This window comes from Podarcis liolepis (genome assembly GCF_965112155.1).
Source record: "Podarcis liolepis genome assembly, chromosome: 2".
Lineage (NCBI taxonomy): Eukaryota > Metazoa > Chordata > Lepidosauria > Squamata > Lacertidae > Podarcis > Podarcis liolepis.
This window is the reverse complement of record NC_139555.1, coordinates 116,592,246-116,617,699: the sequence shown is the minus strand read 5'-3', so window position 1 is coordinate 116,617,699 and position 25,454 is coordinate 116,592,246. Positions and strand designations below refer to the sequence as shown.

At 46.7% G+C, this 25,454-nt stretch overlaps 2 protein-coding genes across 3 annotated transcripts; both read left to right on the top strand.

Annotated features, from left to right (window-relative positions):
• Positions 1-429: 429 nt before the first annotated feature.
• Positions 430-6,396, top strand: LOC310701301 (uncharacterized protein). The gene is made up of 4 exons (XM_083491992.1): positions 430-644; positions 1,547-2,816; positions 3,243-3,375; positions 4,448-6,396. Exons 2-4 carry the CDS (start codon positions 2,019-2,021, stop codon positions 5,566-5,568), a joined length of 2,052 nt encoding a protein of 683 aa, XP_083348118.1. The 5' UTR covers positions 430-644; positions 1,547-2,018; the 3' UTR covers positions 5,569-6,396.
• A 4,630-nt stretch (positions 6,397-11,026) lies between these two features.
• On the top strand, positions 11,027-19,007 carry LOC310701288 (uncharacterized protein). 2 transcript variants are annotated; one of them, XM_083491956.1, is made up of 5 exons: positions 11,027-11,882; positions 14,036-14,993; positions 15,632-15,755; positions 15,985-16,482; positions 17,673-19,007. In XM_083491956.1, exons 2-5 carry the CDS (start codon positions 14,193-14,195, stop codon positions 18,317-18,319), a joined length of 2,070 nt encoding a protein of 689 aa, XP_083348082.1. In that variant the 5' UTR covers positions 11,027-11,882; positions 14,036-14,192; the 3' UTR covers positions 18,320-19,007. The 2 variants fall into 2 exon arrangements, with proteins under 2 accessions (XP_083348082.1, XP_083348081.1); XM_083491955.1 differs by having other exon boundaries at positions 11,027-11,886; positions 14,062-14,993.
• The last annotated feature ends 6,447 nt before the right edge of the window (positions 19,008-25,454 follow it).

Below are 25,454 nucleotides of genomic sequence, written 5' to 3'. Positions count from 1 at the left end.
ATTTTGTGGGATGAGAAATTGGCCGGCTTCCCCTTTTCAGTACTGCCTCCACCCCCCAAAATCCCTGCAGATGCCCATTGAGCACCCGCTGCTTCTTCACCCGAAGCTGTTTCCAGACTGCGAATATTTTGCAGTGTGTGGAGGGGGAAATTCAGTTACATACCTGCAAATTCAGGGTGCACAATTAAATTTGGATTTGGCGCTGTTCAGCAACAATCCTACTCACCCCCCGGCAGATATTTTTACAATAAGGAAATTGAGTGCAAAACACACTGGGATGTGTGGGGATAACGCGTTGACCCGGCGGCGAATGACAGACAGAAATTCAACCGGTGCCACCCCTTTTAGCCACCCTCAAATGGAGGGCTCTGCTTGGGAACCTGAAATGAAGATTGGGTGGAACTCTTGGGTTTCCCCCAGTGCATTTTTTTTGCAGTGAATAGATTACAGTATCTGAGAATTCACTTCCTGCCCAACCACCCACATCACTCAACCCCCACTTGACACCCCCCGCCCCCGCTGGTGGCAAACTGCCTTTTGAATTACTTCTCTTTTTAAAGCTTGGAGGAAGACACAGGGGAGCTGCAAGGAGCAGATTTCTTCAGCCAGGAGGATAAGTGCAGCTGTCAAGTCTGCAGGGAAAGGTGAATTTAAAGGGGGACATTGTTGTTAAGAAGGAGCGAGGCAGTGGCAGCAAGATCAGGGAGGGAATAAAACTGCAGGAGGGGCAGGGTGGACCGAGGCAGGGCTGAGGAAACCCAGTATTGTCTACTCTCCAGAGGGGGTGGGTCTCCAGAGGGTCTCCAGAGGTGGGTCTCCAGAGGTTCAGAGAGCAGCTTTCTCTGCCCTGCCTGGAGACTCCCGGGATTGAACCTGGGATTGCTCTACCGTTGAGCTACAGCCTGCTCTTAGAAACGTTGGTCCATCTACCTTTGTGTTGTCCACACTGACTGGCAGCATCTGTCCATGCTCTCAGGCAGGCCTACCTGGGGATGTCAGAGGTTGTACTTGGGACCTTATGCATGTAAGCTGATCCCCACACCACCAAGCTGAAGAACACAGGGCTCTGCATTTTATAGAGTCAGAAAATTGCCCATACTATCTCAGTATAGTCCACACTGACTGGCAGCAGTTCTCCAGGGTTTCAGACAAAAGACCTCTGCCAGCAGTACCTGGGGACGGAACCTGGGACCTTCTGCATATACCATTGAGCTGCCCTGCACTTCCCAGTTTATCTCCCCTTCCAAATCTTATATAATAATAATAAGAATAATTTTATTATTTATACCCCGCCCATCTGGCTGGGCCTCCCCAGCCACTCTGGGCGGCTTCCAAAAAAAAAATTAAAATACTATAATACATCAAACAGTACTATAATACATCAAACAACTATAATACATCAAAACAAATCTTAAAGCAAACATGCCCAAAGGGGTGATTGCGGAAAAGTGAAGAGGTGACACAGTTATATACTTTGGGAGGTTGCTATACAGCAGGGATGGATTAGCTTGAGGCTTATGAGACCTCCTTTGTTTCCCCCCACTAGATCCCCCAAGACCCACTCACTGGAGCCAAGTGTGAAAAAGACCTATGCTTCAAATCAAAGAATTCTGAGCCTATCCATCACCACACAAAAAGACTCACTGCTGGCGATTCCCTGGAATTTGCAATTCTAGAAACCAGGAACGTCTGGACTGTGGCTGCATTAAAATTGATTGTTCTGAGTGAGGTGGAAAGCTCATTTCTGAACATTATTATAATTAACAATTAGTCGCTGTTCTCAGAAAGGTGAATGCAAGGCAACTTGCAAAAAGGATATTCTCTTGTGCATCTATTTCTCTCTTCCTCCTACTTCCCTCAAAACCCCCTTTAGCAGAAACACCTGTTTGCAACACCTTCAGTTTCTATGCTTTCCTGGAGGACTCATTTACAGAGAGATTCATGGACCTTGAGGAGTGACTTTAGATGAAGAAAGCCCACCAGAGGCTGGGAACGCCTCCTCACATCTGAACAGTTCAATGGAGACCTTGAGAGTGGAGGTGAACATGTCTGTGGATGAAGGGGCAGCAAAGGCCCCAGGATTGCAGAAGGGAGAGCAAAACACCCCCAACGTCAAATTGTGGACAGATCTGGGGGGAACAAAAGCCCCACACCTTGTATGCATCAAGGGGATTGGAGAATCACAAGCTACGGTCTATCCACGGCAGGTGAAACGTGAACCAGAAGAGGAGCTTCAGGAACGCTGGGAAGCCCAGTGGCAGGAGTTCCTCAAGACGTTGCAGGCCCCTCACTCAGGATGGGGGAATCATCAGGTATCAGAGGGGCTCTCCCCATGGGAGGATGCTAAGGCCTTCCTGGCCTCCTTTGAGCAAGTAGCCTCAGCCTGCCGGTGGCCTCTGGACAAGTGGGTGACCCTGCTCTTGCCAGCCCTCAGTGGAGAGGCCCAGCAGGCCTTCAACAGCCTCAGTTCCCAGGACAGGGGAGACTACGGGAAGGTGAAGGCGGCCATCTTGCAAGGGGAGTCCACTTTGAGGGAGAAGCAGCGCCAGCACTTCAGGCAGTTCTGCTACCAGGAAGTGGAGGGGCCCAGAGGCGTTTACGGCCGGCTGAGGGAACTTTGCCGCCAGTGGCTGAGAGCGGAGAGACACACCAAGGAAGAGATCTTGGAGCTGCTGATCCTGGAGCAGTTCCTGACCGTCCTGCCCCAGGAAATGCAGAGCTGGGTGAGGGAAAAGGGCCCAGAGACCTGCGCCCAGGCGGTGGTTCTGGCAGAGAATTTCCTGCTGCAGCAGAACACAGTGAAACAGGAAGGAGAGGTGAGGGGAGTTCGATGAGGGTCATACTGCTGGTCCTGGAATGTGGATTCAGGAGAGAGCTGATACTTTAACATTTGTAATTTTTGATGGACAACAATTCTGTCGCCCCCTGTTGTCTGTAGTGTATCACTGTCCCAGAAAAGACACCCATCCTCTCTGACTTTAGTGGCTTAGCAAAAGAGGGCAGGAGAGAGATTATTGTGACAAGAGCTAAGAGCAGCACCAGCTTCTTCTGCTTTGTGCCACAGTGTCCCACCTAGGAGAGGGATGAATCCCAGGCCAGCCCACCTGGCTGTGCCCCTGCAGGGGTGTCCATGTCTCCTGCCTGGGGTCCAGAAATCTAGAGCTGAGGAGGAGATGGGAAGTACTAGCATGTCTGGGAGCATCTTCTCCTGTCCTGAATGGCTTTTCTGATTGCTGTTTCAGGGGCTGTGGCCCTTGGGTGTGGGACTGGCTGTGAATCCCTCGGAGGCAGGCTTGGTTCCACCACCAGAGGCCTGGGAAAGGCAGTCATTCCAGGAGCTCAAGCAGGAGCAAGATGAAGAGGCAAGCTTGTTTGGTAAGGATTCAGTGTAATCTAATTGTTGAATGTTAACACGCTGGGGGTGAAGACTCATTCCTATTTCTGTAGCAGAGTCCCTGTCTCCAGCATTCCAGAGCTACCTGATGAGCATAAAAGGGGAGCTTTTTAACGACTGACCAGAATTTGATGGCTTTGTTAATCTGGGCCATGACTCAGTGGCAGAATTTCTGCTTTACATCAGAAGTTCTCAGGTTCGGTTCCCAGCATTGCTACATACCACAAGCTAGCTATGCAAGTGTTTGGATTTTGTTCAGATTAAGGTCTTTTCTGAAATAAAAATTGATTCAATTTAGACTATACAGTCATACCTTGGGTTACAGACGCTTCAGGTTGCATGTTTTCAGGTTGCACACCGCGCCGAACCTGGAAGTACTGGAACAGGTTACTTCTGGGTTTTGGCGCTCACACATGCGCAGAAGCGTCAAATTGCGACCTGCGCGTGTGCAGATGTGGCGCTGTGGGTTGTGAACGCTGTGGGTTGCGAATGTGCCTCCCGCATGGATTACGTTTGCAACCCGAGCGTCCACTGTAGAACCCTTTGTTATAATAGTCCATACATCCTTCCCTTCTTAGTATGTTTTGTTATTGACTCAGTAAATCACATACTTTTTTACTGGCAACTGTGACAACTTACAATTTTTAAATCAATTTTTATTCCATTTATTTCCCTGTAACCTGTTGTCATGATTATTATTTCGATTTATATACTCCCCGTTATCAAAAGATCCTAGGGCTTTAAGAACACATTTTACAGAGCATCAATAATAAAAGCATTATAAAAACACAATAAAAAGCATAGCAATAGACAGCATAATACTAAAATAAACATAATAGCAGTCCCCCCCCTCCCCCTGGTTTAACAGGCCACAGATTATTTAAAGGCAAGGTACCTGGGTAAAGATGAATGGGTGTTCCTGGTGCCTAAAGACAAATAACGATGTTGCCAGGTGAGCCTTTCTGGAGAGAGCATTCCACAGTCAGGGAGTCATTATTAAAATGCAATAAACAATTACTTATACAAGACATGTGACTCTGTTTATTCCTGCAGGTGATGGGCAGGTACATGAGAACCAACTTGATAATCTTCAGCAGGGTGATTCTGAGGTACCAGCAGACGCATCACTGCAAGGAGATGACAACTTCCATTATTGCAAAGAGGGAAGAAGCCTTGGGAGTCAGGAGGGACTGGAGAGCAAGTGGAGAACGAAACCTGAGAAGTGCTCAGATGAAGCCGTTCCTGTCCATGAAGGTAACTTAGATCAGGAGGAAACTGGAGCCCACCCCAAAATCCACCGCTGTCACTGTGGAAAAAGTTTCCATTGGAGCTCAAATTTCAGGGTCCACGAGAGAATCCACACTGGAGAGAAGCCGTATAAGTGTGCCGAATGCAGGATGAGTTTCCGTAAATCTGCACAGCTCAAGGCCCATGAGGGAATCCACACTGGGGAGGTGCCCTTCCGGTGTTCCATGTGCCAGAAGAGTTTTACAAGTGGCTCAAACCTCGTTGCCCACGAGAGGATTCACACTGGAGAGAAACCGTACAGGTGTACGCACTGCGGGAAAAGTTTCCGCCAGAAAGGCACCCTCACGACACACGAGAAAATCCACATTGGAGAGAAACCTTTCAAATGCTCAATCTGCGGGAAGAATTTCCGTCAGAAGGGCACATTGACAACGCACGAAAAGATCCACCTGGGACAGAAGCCATATAAGTGCTCCGAGTGCGGGAAGAACTTCCGGACCTCTGCGGACCTGAGAGTCCATGAAAGGATCCACACTGGAGTGAAACCATATCAGTGTGCCGTGTGCCAGAAGAGTTTCACCGACGGCTCAAACCTCATTACCCACGAGCGAATCCACACGGGAGTGAAACCATATCAGTGTGGGCGCTGTGGGAAGAGCTTCTGTCAGAAGTCAGGCCTTATGACACACGAACGAGTTCACACCGGGGTCCTCCCTTACAAGCGCCCGGTTTGTCAGAAGGGTTTGGCTGGTGGCACAAGTGGAAGCTCGTGTCAGGAAATGAATCCCGGAGACAAATTGCATATGAGTGCTGATTGTGGGGAGGGCTTCAGTGACATAGGACATGTGAGAAGAGAAGAGCCAAACATCAGAGAACAGCCGTATGGGCTATTGGAAAAGAGTTCGGATGGAGCATCGTCCTTCTGACACTAGAGAGAATCCAGAACGCAGGGAAGCCATTTGTGTCGAGACAATGGTGGGGAGCCTTTGGCCCTGCAGATACTGCTGAACTACAAATCCCATCATCCATGCCAACTGGGTGTGGTGGGAGTTGGAGTCCTGCAACATCCAAAGGACCACAGGTTCCTCACTACTATGTTAAGGCTTTGTTAAAGGGTTAGGTCAGCCTTCCCAACCCAGCACCTTGTAGATTAAACTCCATTCAGACCCAGCAACCATGGGCAAGAGTTGGGGATGATGGGAGTTGTGATCCAAGAACTTCCAGAGGGCACCAGGCTGTGGAAGCCTGGCCAGTAAGGCAGGGTTGGGAAACTTGTGGCCTTTTAGATGGTGTTAGACTACAGACTTCCCTCTGCCCCAGCCAATAGTCAGAGGTGGCCTGGAGAGCCCACAGGTTAACGCCTTCCTGCCACAAGTATTTGGAGCTTGGCTATGAGATAAGTTGCATGAGTGCTCTGACTTTGGAAGAAGCCCCCAATGGACAGCTGATGCTGAGGAAGCCTGAAGATGAGTATCTGATCTTCATAAAACTCACAGTGAATCCCCAAAGATTTGGAGCCCTTAAACCCACACAGAGTGGGTCTGCTTTAGTCAGACTACGGAATTTTCTGAATGTTTACACAAGAGAGGAACTTTTATATTAAAAAAAGTGACTAAAGTTCAGTGAGAGGCTTGCATCCTAGTGATAGGACAATGTACGTTTGGTAGGACTGGGAAGAAGTGTTGACTGTGACTAACATTTTCAAGTTTCCAATTCATGTATTATTGTCTCAATAGGGAATTGTGTGCAATTAACTTCCTTATGGCTGTCTTGGCTTGGGGTGGGTGGGAAAGGATCCCTTCCACTAGGAGCCCATGCAAGTGGTAGGAGCCGGAGAGCACTTACATCCACCCAGCCACAGACTGGACCTGAATTGGGAATGGTACCCACGGAGCCTGGCCAGTTAAGGCAAATGGGGCCCACCAGCCTCAGTTTGCCCTCAACCAGCCATCACCAACCCACCTTCCTTATTACAGCTCGTCCAGTGGATAGCCCTGGCTGCCAGCTCCCTCCTCCTTAGTTTCCGTGTTGTGAATATAGAACTCAGCAAGGAGGAGGACAAAGCAAAGCTAGAATTAATTGGCTGGGCCAGTCATTGTCTCTGGTGCACCTAATGTTGGGCTCCCTGCTTCCTGCCCCACCAGTCCCAATGAATGCCAGCCACTACCGACGAGTATTTATAAACTTTTTTCCATAACCTATTAGGATTTAGGGGTGAGCACGGAGGTGGCAAATTTCACTGATGACACCAAATTGTTTAAAAGGTAAAGGTAAAGGGACCCCTGACCATTAGGTCCAGTCGCGGCTGACTCGGGCTGCAGCGCTCATCTTGTTTTATTGGCCGAGGGAGCCGGCGTACAGCTTCCGGGTCATGTGGCCAGCATGACTAAGCCGCTTCTGGCGAACCAGAGCAGCGCACGGAAACGCCGTTTACCTTCCTGCACTTTGACGTGCTTTCAAACTGCTAGGTTGGCAGGAGCAGGGAATGAGCAACGGGAGCTCACCCCGTCGCAGGGATTCGAACTGCCAACCTTCTGATTGGCAAGTCTTAGGCTCTGTGGTTGAACCCACAGCGCCACCCGCGTCCCTACCAAATTGTTTACAGGTGATTAAAAACAGAAAGGGACTGTGAAGAGCTTGAAAATTATTGATCCAAACTGGGATCAATTTACACTGATGGGATCTGAGCTGTCGATGACTGGCAAGGAATGGGACCTTGAGGTCGTGGTGGAAAGTGCAACGAAAATGCCAACCTAGAGTGGAAAAAAGGCAAATTCTATGCTAGGAATCATTAGGAAAGGAATTGGAAATAAAACTGCCAATGTTGTTATACAAATCTGTGATGGAAAAGGTTCAGAAAAGCGAAACCAAAGTGATCAAGGGGGTGGAGCAAGTCCCTTATGAGGATAGGTTATGATGTTTGGGTCTTTTTCGTTTAGAAAAAAAAGGCCCTGGGGGGAGCGCAGTAGAGGTGTATAAAATTATGCACATTGTGGATAGAGAGAATTTATCTCCCTCTCTCATAATATGAGAACTCATAGTCATCCAAAGAAGCTGAATGTTGGAAGATTAAGGAGTAGCAAAAGGGTTAAGTTCTTCACCAACTTGGACTGTTTTAAAAAAGTTGAATTCATGGAGGATAAGCCTGTCGGTGGCTTAGCCAGTCATGATGGCTCTTTGGTACCTCTATAGAATCTGAGGTAGTATATGTCAGTGAATAGCTGTTGCCGAGGGAACAAGAGTGAGAGGCGCCTGATTGGCCACTGTGGGAAATAGAATGTTGGGCTATATTGAGCTAGCAAAGGCTCTTCTTATGTTCTTAACCCATTCAATCCTTACCCAGCCCTGAATTTCTGGCAACAATGGTGCATTCCGTATGCTGTATATGGAAATGATGTGTGTTATTCCTTGTGTTTAAAACTTTAAAAAATAAATATGGCCCATTCTCAAGCTGAATTTTCTTTTCTAGAAAATTTACTGAAGCACTCTTGTTGCCTCTGATTTTTAAGGACAACCTGACAGAGGCAAACAAAGTGTCCCTCAGGGCTTGTTCTTACAGGGCAAACCTGTGTCACTTCGTTTATTTTTGAAACTTCTATACTACCCTTCATCAAAAGACCATTGGATAGTGTTTTGGGTTTATACCTACACCTGCACACCACACATTCCTAAAATTATTTGTAAGTCATATGAAATTACAATAAGAGCTATGAAAATATAAATAAATACTGGTTGGTGAAAATTGCAATTCTTTGTCTCAATAACACTGCTTCTAGGAGATGTCTAAGAGAAGACAACATGATTCCTGCTGAACCTCTACTTAGCAGGGAATTCCACAGGGCAAGGCCTGCCACACTGAAGGCTCAGTAGAGGCATCCATCCATCTTGGGAGCCGATGAAGGAGTACTCCTTTGAGGGTGAGGTCAAGCTGTTGGAAGGTCACAGCTCCTGTTGTGGCTCTAGAGATGATATGGGAGAGACATGTTTTGTTGCAGCTGGGGAAGATGAAGACGTCCAGTTGTGCTGTTGCAGATGCACCCATAGTATTTCTTTCCACTCCTCCCAGCCGTCATTTCTCCTCTGATTATTGCTATGGATACACAACTTGACTGTCTGTCTCCAGGCACTGCAGTCTTCTGCAAGCGATTCCCACAGCGGGGCAAAAGGGAGCATATACGCCATATATATGACAACCATTGTCAGAAACTCAGATATATAAGATAGGTGCCAAATGACTCCTTAAACCAAGGTTACAGTCACCAGAACAGAATGTCTGCTTGCCATTTTTTCAAATGATGGACCGACACTGGTTGATTCTCAGATAAACATCTGACTAGTTCAGATGACAACTTTGAGCTAGGTTAAGAACACTGAGAATTTAAAGAAGAAAAGTTACTTGATCCAGGGACAGTCCACGTATATATTTGCCTATTCCTACCTCTTTTTCTTAATGGTGACACGGACCATTCATAACATGAGAATATTCTTCACAACTGTGGGCAGGGCAGTGGGGTGGGGTAAATGAAGACAAGCTACAACAATTAACTATAATATTGTTTACTGCTCCTGTGCAGGCTGCACGGGGTGGGGGGTGGGGAATCAATCTTATTGTTCAGATAGAATTTATCTGATAGAATTCTACAGGATGTGGTATTAGTGTGTGAAAACTGAGGATCCAATGATCTCTAGATGATGCAGATGTCAGGCAAATAGCCAGGTGCGAAATGTGCCTGTTGCCTGGCTAAATTCTTATCAACACACACACACACACACACACACACACACACACACAGAGAGAGAGAGAGAGAGAGAGAGAGAGAGAGAGAGAGAGAGAGTTTCATGAGTTTGTGTGTGAGTAGGCAGAGATCCAAAGGAAATGAAATACAGGAAAGTGCACAGATTGTTAGGCCATTCACAGCAGCAGCTCAAAAACAAAAACAAACCAGTTCCAAGTTCACATATCTAAGATGCAGCTGCAACATGTGCTTTTTGAAACAACCGATAGGGATGGGGGAGGCTTCCAAAAAACAAGATACATTCAGCCCAGCCTCTCCACCCAGAAGGCAGCTGAAGGGTTAAATCCTTAGAATTCCACTCAGATTCCTAGCAAGGCCTGGAAACCTGAGAAATCTGATGCACTGAAAACCCCAAAGGGCTGCAGTTTTTATGGTTCTCCAGCAACATTTCTGACTCACAGTTGCAGTTGGTAGAAAAGCAGGAGGAAATTACCTAGGAATTAAGGTGTTCTTTTCTATAAAGGTCTAACAGAGCAGACAGTTTGAAATGAGCAGAGAAAAGAAAAAAGTACAACACAAACTTGGCAAGGCTGATTCTACCCTCCAAACTTCTCTTATTTCTGGCATATTATTTGGAGCAAAGAGTTATATAAGAAACCCCCGTAGGGAAAAGCTCTGTCAGATTTGACATTTTCTTATTCATTTTTCTTTTGAATAAATTTTTTATTTAAAAAAAGGACATTTTCTGCTCGTTCTTCCCATGCTCAACAGGAATCGGGGGGGGGTTTAAAAATAATTTGGTGTATGCGTAAGAAAAATCCTGGTTGGATCAGCAGGACATAGGCCACCATAGTCCAGCACCCTGTTCTCACGGTGGCCAGATAGATGTTGCACTGGGAAGCCTGGACATGAGCCCAACAACCAAACTCTCTCCCCCCCCCCCTGTGATTTCCAGCAACTGATATTCAGAGGCAGAACAGAGCCCTCCCAAGCTAGTAGCCATTGCAATAGTGGCTGGTGCTCCCTGGGGAAGAAGGCAGGGAGCCAAAACAGCAGCCAAAGCCACTGACAGGCAGAGGCAACTAGTTCTAGTTTTGTCCCTGGCCCTCTGGTAAATTGCACAAGTTCAACACTGACACTGAGACTGAACGGCAGGGCCAACCCCTGGACTGGTTATGAATTCAGAAGGCAGGCAGGTGAGGACTGGCAGACCGAGACCATTATCCCCAATGGATTTTATTTATTTATATTTACTGCATTGATGATATCCTGTTGGGTTGAAATAAATGACAGACGAATGACAAGTGTCATATGGGAGCCTTCCCATCAATATCCCACCTTTTTCTCCAAGGAGCTCAAGGAGAGGGGGCACCACACGGTTCTCCCCCTTCTCATTTAATCCCCACAACAACCCTGTGAGGTACGATCGGCTGAGAGAAGGCTGTGGCTGGCCAAAGGTCTCTCAGTCAGCTTCATGGTTCAGTGGGGATTTGAACCCAGGTCTCCGAAGGTCCTAGTTTGACGCTCTAACCACTACGCAACACTGGCTCTCTGATATCGCTATTTCATATTTCAAAAAGATAATGAGGTGGATTGCAACAAAGACACACAATGAAAAAATGAAAGCAGTAATCAATTACAGTGGTACCTCGGGTTAAGTACTTAATTCGTTCTGGAGGTCCGTTCTTAACCTGAAACTGTTCTTAACCTGAGGTACTACTTTAGCTAATGGTGCCTCCTGCTGCTGGAGCACGATTTCTGTTCTCATCCTGAAGCAAAGTTCTTAACCCAAGGTAATATTTCTGGGTTAGCAGAGTCTGTAACCTGAAGCGTATGTAACCTGAAGCGTCTGTAACTCGAGGTACCACTGTAATCATTGTGCAAAGATGCATTCTTATTTGCCTGCACAGGCCTGGCGGAGTAGAAAAATTTTCAGCAACGCATTTAAAAGCTGAAACTTTTGAAGTTGTCTCAGCGCTCTGTGATTCTATATGCTTTAGTGGAGATCCCTGCATTGCGGGGGGTTGGACTAGATGACCCCTAGGGAACCCCTTCCAACTCCGTGTTTCTCTCATCCCTTTTGGAGCTGTCCAAGTTGGTGGCTGTGACCACATGGCGTGGGTGCGAATGACACTGTGCTGTGCAATGAGGTTGTTTCTTCAGCCTGTCCCGAAAGAGACTTTTTCACCCTTCCTGCCTGATTTATTTTGAAATAAGAACAAGAACTGCAGCCAAGGATGCCCTGCACTTTTCCTCAGATGAAGAAGTCCACGGAGAACCGGAAATGAAGGCTCTTGCTTTGGGTTTTTTGTTTTTTTTTTTAAATACTTGTTTCCTTTCAAGCACCTATCTCTTTGTGGTAAACAAAGGGCGTCCACTTCCTGCTCCCTCCCCTCTTGCTCCCCTCTGGAGGGAAACTGGCTTTTGAATATCTTCTTGCTGCAGAGAACAGGCTGCCAAGCCAGGAGAGAAGTGTGCAGAAGTGCCAAGGCTGCGAGGGAGAGGTGAGTGAAAATGGGGGGTGGGCGGGAGAGACCTTAAAAGGGGAGGGGGCAGGAGGAAGCTGCAGTTGGATAGAGAATGCAAAATTGCAGGGAAAACAATGAAACTACTGCTGCAATCCCAGATCCTGGGAGAACAATGGGGCAGCAGCAAGAAGATTCAACCTCTCTCCTAATAATAATAATAATAATAATAATAATAATAATAATAATAATTTATTTATACCCTGCCCATCTGGCTGTGTTTCCCCAGCCACTCTGGGCGGCTTCCAACAAAGTATTAAAATACAGTGGTCTGTTAAACATTAAAAGCTTCCCAAATCAAACCAATTCCAAACAGCCTGCTAAAGAGCGATGTGGGGGAAGCTGTGGTCCTCCAGATGTTGTTGGACTACAACGCCCATCATTCCTGACTATTGGTTGTGCTGGCTGGGGCTGATGGGAGTTGGAGTCCTAATAGCATTTGGCTGGCCCCAGGGGTTTCCCGCCCCCAAATCCCTGCTGCAAAGTGCATGCTAGTGCAGAAGTGGAAAGATGTCACAAGTGTACACACTAAATCATAGAATCACAGAATTCTTGAGCAGGAAGGGATCCCGAGGGTCATCTAGTCCGACCCCCTGCAATGCAGTAATTCTGTGCACAGTTGTCCCTGGGTGGGCTCAAACCAGCATCTTTCTAGAAGCTACTTAAGGTTGCTAGGCGTTGCACAGATTTTGTTGCTGTGTCTAGGAGCAGCAGCTTCAGCCTCAACTGTTAGCGCATGGCAGTACCACACCACTTAAACTACACAGGAGCAGATTGTTGTTTTTTCTTCCACTGGTCAGTTGGCAAGCCTGAGTTGCCGCCTTTTCTTCAGCTTTCCTGATTGGGCTCCTCTGCTTGCCGCCAACCTTAGCTAGACATTAGAGTGAAGTTTTGCACTGAAAGAGAAATCTATTATTTGAGGGAATGCCTGTTTCTTCCTTGAGAGGTGGTGTGTTCCCCTTAACAGGAGGTATTTAATAGCAACCGCCTGTTGTGGAAACTGTGCTGTAGCTGCATTTTATGTCTTTCACTAATCAGGGAGTTAGTCTAGATGAGAGGAAGAAACCTTCCGTCTCTGTGGCTCCATTCACATCATACATTTTAAAATAGGATTATATCACTTTAAACTATCATTTTTTTCTGCCAAAGAATCCTGGGAACTGTAGTTTCTAGTCTGACCCCCTGCTGAGAGTGCTGAGAGTTGCCCCCTATTCCTCTCACAGAGCTACAATTCCATATTAGTATAAACAGCCCCTTTTCTTGGGAAACTCTGGGAGTTGTAACTCTGTCAGGGAATTGAATTGTGTTATCTGCAGTTAATACCGTTACCAGTGATGTGTTTATTTTGCATTGTTTAAAAATAAATAATCCATGTTAGAGTTTATTTCCTCTGAAACACAGCCATACCTCAAATTTATATTTAACCTCTGCAAGTTGCTCATACCATAACATATAATGGAAAGTGTGCCACAGTTCCATTGATTTATTTGCCCATCCTTCATCCTTCTCCATCAGTTCTGGGGCTGTTTATATTGGCCTGTCTTTCCGGACAGTTGTAGGGATTCCTGAAATAATGGATAAAAATCATTTTGAAATTCTGTCAATCTCAGTTTTAGAGTTTGGATTTGATATCCCGCTTTATCACTACCTGAAGGAGTCTCAAAGCGGCTAACATTCTCCTTTCCCTTCCTCCCCCACAACAAACACTCTGTGAGGTGAGTGAGGCTGAGAGACTTCAGAGAAGTGTGACTAGCCCAAGATCACCCAGCAGCTGCATGTGGAGGAGTGGGGATTCAAACCCAGTTCACCAGATTATGAGTCCACCGCTCTTAACCACTACACCACACTGGCACTCTCTCTTTTATTTCAGATGTGTGGAACACACTTTTCCAACAATAGTGTTGAGCTCGACACACCTTGCAACAGTAATATTGCATTTGAAAATGATGGGTAAATAACATTATAAGAAAGAAGCTGTTTCTTAGGACAGTAGTGTTTAGTCTGTTCTAAGCTCCTTGCACCCAGAGAGCTAGTTTATCAGGAAGGTCCAGACACTTTGTGAGGGCAGGAATATCAGTTGCTTTGCCTGTGGTTCCCAACTAAATATTCACATAAATATTGTTCCCTTTCAGGTGAAGCCTGCAGCACTTCATCGGAGAGACCACAACACCCTGCAACTTATAGTTTCCTAGAAGACTGTAATATAGCAAGAGATTCATGGACTGACTGTGAGGAGTGAGAGAAAGCCCACCAGAGGCTGGGAACTCCTCCTTACATCTGAACAGTTCAATGGAGACCTTGAGAGTGCAGGTGAACATGTCTGTGGATGAAGGGGCAGCAAAGGCCCCAGGATTGCAGAAGGGAGAGCAAAACACCCCCAATGTCAAATTGTGGACAGATCTGGGGGGGACAAAAGCCCCACACCTTGTATGCATCAAGGGGATTGGAGAATCACAAGCTATGGTCTATCCACAGAAGGTGAAACGTGAACCGGAAGAGGAGCTTCAGGAACGCTGGGAAGCCCAGTGGCAGGAGTTTCTGAGGATGCTGCAGGCTCCCAACTCAGGATGCAGGAACCTACAGATATCTGAGGAGCCCTCCCCATGGGAGGATGCTAAGGCCTTCCTGGCCTCCTTTGAGCAAGTAGCCTCAGCCTGCCGGTGGCCTCTGGACAAGTGGGTGACTCTGCTCTTGCCAGCCCTCAGCAGAGAGGCTCAGCAGGCCTTCAACAGCCTCAGTGCCCAGGACAGGGGAGACTACGGGAAGGTGAAGGCGGCCATCTTGCAAGGAGAGTCCACTTTGAGGGAGAAGCAGCGCCAGCACTTCAGGCAGTTCTGCTACCAGGAAGTGGAGGGACCCAGAGGCGTTTACGGCCGGCTGAGGGAACTTTGCCGCCAGTGGCTGAGAGCGGAGAGACACACCAAGGAAGAGATCTTGGAGCTGCTGATCCTGGAGCAGTTCCTGACCGTCCTGCCCCAGGATATGGAGAGCTGGGTCAGGGAAGGCAGGCCTGAAACCTGCGCCCAGGCGGTGGCCTTGGCAGAGAATTTCCTGTTGCAGCAGCAAAACACAGTGAAACAGGAAGGAGAGGTGAGGGGTGTTCAATGCTGGTCATTCTGGTGGTCCTGGAAGGTGGATTCAGAAGAGATTGGCTGCCCCGATTTTTGCATTACTTGATTGGTGCCAATCCAGTTACAGCTCGGATGGTTAGATAAATGGCATTGGAACTGAAGAGATACTGTTTCCACTAGCATTTTAGATCAGATTTTTGCAGTTAGCTTTCTGGGGTTATTGTAGAGTCAGCTGGGATAAAGTTCCTCTATGGAAACAGGAATATACCAAGTCAGGCTCAGTACTGCTGACAAATGACTGGCAGCAGCTGTAGAGAGGACTCTCCTGCACGTTATATACCACTTTAAACAGCCATGGCTTCCCCCCCCCCCCCAAGAATCCTGGGAAGTGTAGTTTGTTAAGGATGGTGAAAGTTGTTAGGAGACCCTATTCCCCTACAATTCCCAGAGTTCCCTGGGAAGAGGGACTGGTAGTTAAACCCTCTGGGAATGGATTAATTCTGTGAAGGAAACAGGGCGTCTCCTAACAACATTCTGCATTACCTGTAGTTTCTCGACCAAGGGCAAGGGAACCCCGTACTGAGTGGATTTTTGGAGGAGAAACCAAATATTTGCCTCTCTTGGAGCACAAATGCCTTGATTTTTCTTTAATTGCAGCTTCAGATGTCTCGATCTCAGGGTATCATAACGGCTGTGGATTCCTCTGAGGCCAGCCAGGTCTTGCCCTTGGACACTTGGCAGAGGCAGGTTTGCCAGGCCACTGAACAGGCGACAAAAGGAGGTAAGGACACAAGTGGTAAGACTTAGGTTGCATCAGAATGATGGAAATTTGATTGGGTTGTTGTATCTAAGGAAGTCATACTGTTGGCGCAAGGACTTCCACCTGTGCCATGGGACTTCATCTGCTCTCTAGAGATGAGAAGGCCTGGGGGAGGGATAGAAAAATGGGGGGACCCAGTTTTTCTTTAATTTTAAATGTGACGGGCACCACATTCTGCTTATTCTTGTAGTTGATGGGCAAATGTGCGAGAACAAGATGAAGGAGGCTTATCATGGATGTTCTGTGCAGGTGGCACCAGAAAAGCGCTCCTTAGGAAGAGGCGACATATTCCAGTATCACAACGAGGCCACAAGTCTTCAGATTTTGCGAGAGTCACAAAAGGAGGAGGGAAAGGATACAACAAAGAGTTTTGCCGAAACCCTTTCTTGTTCGGAAGAGGGCTCTCAGAGGCAAGTGGCCATAGCCCAGAATAACACCCTGCATGGCAAGGGAGAACAGGCCCAGAGTGACCGCAGAGGAGACTCCAGGTGGAGCTCAGACATTCGCATAATCCACCTGGTTGAGAAACCAGGGCAATTGCAGTACCGAGTGGAAACCTTTGGTGAAAGCTCAACCCTTGTGGCAAGCGAGAGAAGCCCCCAGGGAGAGAAGACGCATAAGTGCACCTACTGTGGGAGGAGCTTCCATCATAGGGCAAGTCTCGCAGCACACGAGAGAATCCACACAGGTGAGAAAATGGGTCTGTGTCAGGCTGAAAGCTGCATTTGCTGGGCAGGAGAACTCCATGGGTGCCTGAGCAGATCAGGGGCTGAATTGAAGGAAGTCCCCATTGCCATCCCTGGCAGATCCAGTTAAAAGGATCTGGGGGTTTTCCCTGTCCCTGGAACCCATCCTTAACTGCACGGCCACAGGAATAGTTAATACAGGGCTAAGGTAGACTGTTAGTCTCACTTGGTATAAAGTGGCTTAGCAGGTGTAAATCAATGGCTGGGTACACACTGACCCATTTGCAACACAAAAATGAAGTTTTTCTCATTCCATAGTCATTCATGCTTTTCCTCAGCATGCAGATGGAACAGGTGATTGGTATACATCCATGGCTGCTATTTTTTAATTATTATTTAAATTTATTGGTTGCTTTGTTAACCTAGGTAACTCAAAGTGTATTACAATATATAAAAAGGCAAACACGTACATTGAAATGAGCACAAAAGAAAAAACAAAACAAAGACAATCTTAAAGACAATCCTGTTTTTAAAAGACAGGATTAAAACATTCCACCCGCTTAGGTTGGCCACAGATAATTAAGAACCAAAGGCCTGGCAAAAAAAAGACGTGGTTTTGCCTGGTGCCTAAAGCTATGTAATGATGGTGCCAGGCAAGCCTCCCCGGGGAGAGCATTCCACAAGTGGGGAGCCACCACCGAAAAGGCCCATTCTCATGTTGCCACCCTCCAGATCTCCTGAGGAGGGGCACACAAAGGTCACGGTGAATCTTTTTCTTGCTCTGTTGTTGCTTTTCTTGTCTTGTGAGACCCTTTGGGCACATTTCTGTGGAAAAGCAGCATGCAAATTTAATGGGTCTCCTCTCAGTGGATGCAACATGATGTCTTCTTGTCTTGATGGCTACCTCAGGGTAGGACTAGAACTAGATACAAACTAATAATTAAAATAATGTGGAAAACGGGCGAAGATACAGATTTTTCCTTCTTTGGGGTGGAGAACCTTTTTGCTTTAGTTGAGATTCCTGCATTGCAGGGGGTTGGACTAGATGACACGTGGGGTTCCTTCCAATTCTACAATTCTGTGATTCCATGTTTAAATTCGAGGAACAGGACAGAGATGTGCAGCTGTTGGGAACTCTTAGCCAGAGCAAGGATTTCACATCAAGGTTCTTTTTTAATATATACACATCCAGGAGCACTTGAAACCGCGGGACATCGCCTTCAGCAGGAAAGCTCAGAACAACTGGAGCTAAGAGAGTTGAGAAGAGGCAAGGTTTCGCGTCATGGCAAAGAGGGAGTGAGGCCTGCGGGTCAGCAGGGGATCAGGCCAGAGAGGAACGTGGATGGAGCTCTTCCCAGTAAAGGAGGCGACTTGGGGTGGGAAGAGGGCAACGGTCACCAGAGGCTCCACCACTGCCATTGCGGAAGGAGCTTCAAGCACCGCTGCAACCTGAAAGCCCACGAGCGGACCCACACGGGAGAAAGGCCCCACAAGTGTTTGGACTGTGGGAGGAGCTTCGGCAAGGGTTCCACGCTCCGGGCTCACGTGAGGACTCACACCGGGGAGAAGCCGTACATGTGCTCCACCTGCGGGAAAAGGTTCACGACCAGGTCGGGCCTCCTGACCCACGAGAGAATCCACACAGGGGAGAGGCCCTATAAGTGTTCGGACTGCGGGAGGAGCTTCATCCAGAAGTCCTGCCTTCTGGCCCATGAGATAAGCCACAAAGGAGAGAAGTCGTACAGCTGCTCCGATTGCGGGAAGAACTTTGGGCACAGCTCAGGCCTTCGCGTGCATCGGAGAATTCACTTGGGAGGGAGAACCACGGAGAAGCTCTAACTGCGGTGGAACAAATGGACAGACAAACCATGGTTAAAGCAAATCACGGCTGAGTGTTAAATGTGCTAATGCGGTGTCTCTCTGGAGCTACAAATTTGTGTTGTTAAGGCAAAGGAGTCTTTCAGATATCAATAGGTGATGGGTGAGGACTGAGATCTGGCAGTTGTGGAGAACACAAAAAGCTTTGTTGAACCGGATTTACCCCCCTGATTCTCCCAGATAAAACCTCGTCGTTCTTATTTCAGCAGTAAACTGGTGTCTTGAGCTGTACCATTTCTGACGGTAGTAGGGAGCTCAATATGTTCAAATACTTCACTATTAGAAAGAAGCAAACACCCTGCATCTAGAAAGCTAGTGTGCCAATGAGAATCATTTAAGCCCAGGCACACTAGTTTTCTATATGCAGGGTTGTTGTTTTTATGCATTCAGGAACATGAGTCCTCCCCCTGCAATCTGAAATGGTACTTCCCAGAGGCAGATTTACCCCCTTGAGGTGAACCAGACCATAGCTGGAATTGTATCTCTTTTGACAATTTTTCACATTGTATGGATGCTTTTTATTTATTTGCCCCTGAAGAAATCGGACACAAGAACTTCAACCCCGCCTGCAAATATGAATGTAGAGGCAGAGCACTCAGCCTTCTTTGAATTGCTGTCGTAGATAAAATTTTATATGTATTTATTTTTAGTGAGTTGCTGTTCCAATTTGTATTATACAAACTGATCATTTTATTTTTCATGTTTTAAAAGCAAGGTCTTTGCACTTTGGGCCAAACAAACCCCAACACTAAGAGAGTTAGCAATGCCAGTAACTAGCTAGCGACAAGACCTTGAGGTTGTGGTGGATAGTTTTGATGAAGACATCTATCTACCTAGTATATGCCACAGCTGTGAAAAAGGCAAATTCCACCCTGGGAATTGTTAAGAAAGGAATTGAAAATAAAACTGCTGATATAATGCTGTTCTACAAATCTATTGTGGTAAGAAAAATACTACTCCCTTTCACTTATGGGGTGTCTAAGAGCCCGTATAAAGTCCTTATGTAGCTTCTCTATCAGTAGGAGAAAATAACTGAGGCCAAACAGAGAGTATTGAGAAGCAAAGCAGCTAGTAAGCCTGATCTTTATTAAACTGTTGCAACAGGGTCCCTCACTCCCCCATGCAGGGAGGGTGGAGAGGAACCCAGAACATTGGTGTGCAAGCTGTTATATAGACATTTGAAATTGCCTACCCTGTAGCTCAAGACCACCCCCCAAAACATCACACATACATCACAGAAAGAGGTGGTCCCCAGCAGAAATTTGAGTGTGTTGCTTCTACCTGATATCTGATTGCCTTTTCTGGGTTGCCTGGTCATTCCTTTGAGATGGTAAATACTTAGTTCCTGAATCTCTTACATATATAGATAGTGTGCTCAGCTTAACAGATACTTGCCAGACTGTATTTACAGGGAGGTGTAAGCCCCTACAGTCCAAAGACAATTGGAAAGCTTTTCCCATTTCCTTCCTCCTTGCAGAGAAATACTTGAGGTCAATTTGGGAGAGTCAAAATGGCTTCAGAATTGCCCTCTGGCCAATAAAGTGAGATGAGCGCCGCAACCCCAGAGTCGGCCACGGCTGGACCTAATGGTCAGGGGTCCCTTTACCTTTACTGTTTCAGACACTATACTTATGCATGTGTATTTGCCCTGTACATTATGAACATTTATTCTATATATATGACCTTAGAATTCCTATAACACTATGATGAGACTGCATTTGGAATACCGTATACGTACAGCTCTGATCATCTCGCTTCACAGAAGGATATTGCAGAGCTGGAAAAGTTTATTTTTACATTTCTACTCCACCTTGAGCTACCCTAAGCTTACACGCATGGTGTGTCCCCCCCCCCCACCTCTCCATTTTATCTTCACAACAGCCCTGTGAGGTATATTAGGCCCAGGCTGACTATTCCAATCTCACCCTGTAGGTGGCAGAGTGGGGAATTTGAACCCTGGGCTCCCAAGTCCTAGTCCAGCCTTTAAGCACTTTACCATGCAGGATCTTTTTTGTGTTCAACACACTCAGGTTCCCCAGTCACAATTTATCTTGCACAACCAACTTGCTTCGCCATCAGACTTCACTGCAATAAGAAAAAGCGCCAGGAAACAAGTCGGATTATCGACCAGAGAAGAGTGTCTGCAAGGTTATTCATTATTCAAATGGTTAAATCCACCGAGTTTAGCTCCAGTTCCTAAGAAAGGCCAGAGAGAGAGTGGAGGAGGCAGAGGAGGAGGAAAGATGACGATTGAATAGGAAAACTACTTCCTTGCCAGACCTTTTCCCATCGCGCCCCCTGGAGGTGGGTGGCGGAGTTGGTTTGTTCTATGACCTTTGCAGAAAAGGGGGTTCGCGTTGGAGCCTTTTAACAGATCTCCCCACCCCCAGCTGCAGTTAGCAGGGTTTGCATTGCAGAAGGCTGCAAGGAGAGGTGAGCGTGGAGGGAAAGGGGGTTTAAAGGGGAGCCTAGTAAGTTCCAGAGAATGGACAGCAGCAGCCCAAGAGCTGGTTGCGCAAGAAGGGAGAGAGACTGAAGAAGAGGAAGAAAAAAGATCCGTTGTGTGTTCAGATACTCTGGTTTCGTCGATTATCTGGCCTTTCACCCTGGTAAATCCACATGTGTGTGTGTGTTTTGGGAAGGGGTGCCTTCATCATTATGATTGTAAAATAGTAATACCGGTACATTTCTGGTCAAAGCGTTTCTGCTCATGCAAGCCTACCCAAGATGCCTAGATTGCTTTAGTCGGCCTTTAACTACTTATTTTAATAAACAGCTTGAATTTTTTTAATCTGTTTTTGTTGTTGTTGACAGTTATCATCATCATTATTTGCAAACTCTTTAGAGGTTTTGGGTGCAATCCAGCAGTATGCAATATAGTTATTACTCATATCTTTATTTACTATCCCAGCTTCCTAACAGCTTGTGGTACCAGCTGCTTCCTGGTTGGCCACACAGAGAACAGAATGCTGAACTAGAGGGGACACTGGCCTGAAAGAGCAGGGCTCTTTTTGGTTGTTGTTGTGGCCCTCAGGCTGAAAAAGTGCCCCATCTCTGCTGCAAAGGGGTGCCGCCACCGAGACATAGAATCATAGAATCATAGAATCATAGAGTTGGAAGAGACCACAAGGGCCATCGAGTCCAACCCCCTGCCAAGCAGGAAACACCATCAGAGCACTCCTGACATATGGTTGTCAAGCCTCTGCTTAAAGACCTCCAAAGAAGGAGAATCCACCACACTCCTTGGCAGCAAATTCCACTGTCGAACAGCTCTTACTGTCACCATCCGCCTCATTTCCTAGGGCAGGTGTCCGAGAGCAGAATCCCAGGTGACGATTTTAATATTTATTTATGGCACCATTTATATGCCGTTCCCAGGGAGTTCTCTGGCAGCCTACGATAAAGAGGTTCAAAGGCAGTCCTAACCTTGGATTTGATATCCCGCCTTTCACTCCCCTTCAGGAGTCTCAAAGCGGCTCACATTCTCCTTTCCCTTCCTCCCCCACAACAAACACTCTGTGAGGTGAGGCTGAGAGACTTCAGAAAAGTGTGACTAGCCCAAGGTCACCCAGCAGCTCCATGTGGAGGAGCGGAGGCGCGAACCTGGTTCCCCAGATTACGAGACTACAGCTCTTAACCACTACACCACACTGGCTCTCCAAGCATACAAATGTATCCTTAAGCATAGAAATGCAGCATAGCATTAAGCAACGTGGAAAAAACACGTTGAAAACTAAAGAATTCTCAAGCAGCCCCAGCAGAACTCAAAACCCTTAGAGTTCCAAGTCTTGCAATCCCTTAAAGACTTTGAAACTTTATTTTAAAAAAAGCTGGGATGCTATATATCTTCACCCAACTCTGACTTGTGCTGTGTTCACATTACTGTCTTAGAACAAAATGAAGCAGTCTTCCCTCTGGCCCACATGATATGAATATCATGCAAATAGCCCTAAAGAGAGGTTTCAAATCTCAGAATAGTTGTGCTCTTTGTGCCTCTAGGCAAAAGTGCTGTTTTCAAATGCTGCAAAAGAGGAAAGGACAAAAAATGCATCTATCCAGCCATACAGAAACACCTCTCTTTTCCTTTCATGCAACGAAAGGCTTTATAACAATTCAAGTCAGGCAAAAGCACTCAAGGAAGGAAAGGCCTCTGCGAGGGGTTGTGACTTAGTGGTCCTGAGGGCCAAATGGAGAGGTTTGAAGGGTCACTTTTGTTCCTGAGCCTGAGGTTCCTTACCCCAGCCTTAGGGCATTGTCTTGTTGCTCACCTGGTGCTGAGCTGCCTGGCTTTCTGCAGTCAGACAAGTCCTTCTCTTTGCCCAATCAGGCTTTTTAGATCCTAGCCTTTCATCTTCTGTGTCACTACAGTGGTGCCCCGCAAGACGAATGCCTCGCAAGACGGAAAACTCGCTAGACGAAAGAGTTTTCCGTTTTGGAGGTGCTTCGCAAAACGAATTTCCTATGGGCTTGCTTCGCAAGACGACAATGTCTTGCAAGTTCCTGCTGGTTTTTTTTCCTTTTGCCCCCCCTTTTCTAAGCCGCTAAGCCGCTTATCATCTGATCCGATCAGCAGATAAGCCGCTAAAAGCCGCTAATAGCGCTAATCCGCTAATCTGTCAATGGGCTTGCTTCGCAAGACGAAAAAATCGCTAGACGAAGAGAATCACAGAACAGATTCTTTTCGTCTTGCGAGGCACCACTGTACTGCCTTTTTGCTGTTCTCATAGTGTGGTGAGCCATTTTAAAAGCCTGACGTGTGGGGTAATATTTATTCATAAGAAATAAGCATCCAGAGCAGGATGTGACTCATATTATGATTCTCCCTTTCGTCCTGGGCAGGTTATGGACGGGTGCGTGAGAATATGACGGAAGAAGCTTCAGGAACAAGTGGATCTGGGAAAGATTTGAGTGAAGCTGCTCCCAGAGGATTGTTTGGATGTGAAGAAAGTGAAAGATCATGATTATGGTGCCCTAAAGCCATGTGCTGATGTCAAAGGCAGCTTCCAACAGAGCTGAAATCATAAACACCAAATAATGCATACAGGAGAGGATAAATATAAGTGTTCAGAATGTGGGAAAACCTTCCGCCAGAGCACCAACCTTCTTGTACATGAAAGAACCCATACCGGAGAGAAACCATACGAGTGCTCCAACTGTGGGAGAAGCTTCACCCACAGCTCAAATCTTAGGGCACATGAAAAAATCCACACGAGAGAAAAGCCGTACGCATGCACAGACTGTGGCCAGACCTTCTATCACAGCTCGAGCCTTACAGCGCATGAGAGAATCCATACAGGGGAGAATGTACACAGGTGCCCACACTGTGAGAAGGTCTTCACTCGTGGCTCAGTTTTTAGGAAACACATGAGAATCCATACAGGTGAGAAACCATTCAAGTGCTCAGACTGTGGGAAAAGTTTCTCTCAGAGGTGCAATCTAATTATCCACGGGAAGACCCACACAGGAGAGAGACCCTTTAAGTGCTCCGATTGCGGGAGAAACTTCAGTCGGAAATGTGACCTCATCGCACACGAGAGAATCCACACGGAAGAGGACCCATACAAGTGTCCGCACTGCGGGAAAAGCTTCTCTCAGAAGTCCAACCTTGTCATACATGAGAGGATCCATACAGATGAGAATCCATATCCATGTCTGCACTGTGGGAAACGCTTCCGTCAGAAAGGGAACCTCATGACGCACGTGCGGATCCACACAGGAGAGAAGCCGTACCAGTGTCTGGATTGTGGGAGGAGATTCAGTCAGAAGGGCAGCCTCACATCACATGAGAAAACCCATTCAAGAGAGAAAAGGACATCTTGCATGCAGGAAGTGAGGACTTGATATTTTTCAGCCTCAGGTGGAAGTACCTGATTTAGTTTTTTGGCTTGGGAGAGCCCTGGTAGTTCCTCAAAACCTTACTAAGGGATCTCTCAGTGCAAAGATCAATAGGGGCAAACATGCTTCCCTGAAAGATGGATTGCCCACTACTATTGATCGTCCTCAACACATAGCTATCGATCTACCAGGCTTGTCTTGTGTTCTTGTGCACCACAAACCCTGCCCCTAAAAAGATGAAACCCTAGTTATTGTGGCTGGAGAAATACAGGACTGTGAAACCAGCTAGGAACAGTTAGAAGTAGTAACATTACTCAGCAGCACTCAAGCTTTAATACATCTGTCATGAGTTTTAAAAAGAAAAGGCATTGGGGGGATTACTTAAAATACTTTGTGTTTGCTGCTCTTGGGGGTTCTTAAAATGATATGTTGTATGTGTATATTTTAGCTCTGGTGTTGGAATTTGCTCTGCAGAGGGCCTCAAATGGTAGGAAATGGTTTAAGAGAAGGGCAGGTTCATAACCGCCTCTTCCTGGTATTTCATTTAACAGAGTCCTGCCGCCTCAGTTTCATAACGGAGTGGGTCAATTGCTCCTTCTTCATAGTTATCCCGTATTTGCACTTGGGAATTGATCACTTTCGCCTGCCTACAGCGGAGTTGTCAAGGATTGTTGGGGAAATTAACGCGAAACACTGAACACTAAAAAGATAATTCTACTACAAATTAGATTTGTAATGAAACGCAGCAGTCTGTAGGGTGCTCATGGTTATCTTGCTGTCTTCTAGGATACTTCTCTCTCTCTCTCTCTCTCTCTCTCTCTCTCTCTCTCTCTCACACACACACACACACACACACACACTTTTCCTGTCTCATCAGAGAATCAGCTTTTCAAGGCCACTAGAAATGTGTGTTCCTCTTTGGCCTGTTTTCGGAAGGTTTTCTAAAGTTGCTGGGGTTCCTCTATGCCTGCTGATCCTTTGTGCATGGATGTTGCCATTTTGGCGGACCAGCACTTGAAGAACCCAGTAGCCATGTGATTGCCTCCTTTTTTTGTTTTTGTTTTTAAATAAAAGTGATTCCTTTTTCTCCTTCCCACCCGTTTTTATATGTAAGTGCACAACACTGAACATTTCACTGCCAACCCTCCATGGCTCAGTTTACAATTCACAACAACCCATAAAATAAAAGAAAGGGAAAGACAGAGCAAGAAAGGAGGAGACTCACTTGAATGAAACCTCCACTGTACAAAAGCAGTCCCTG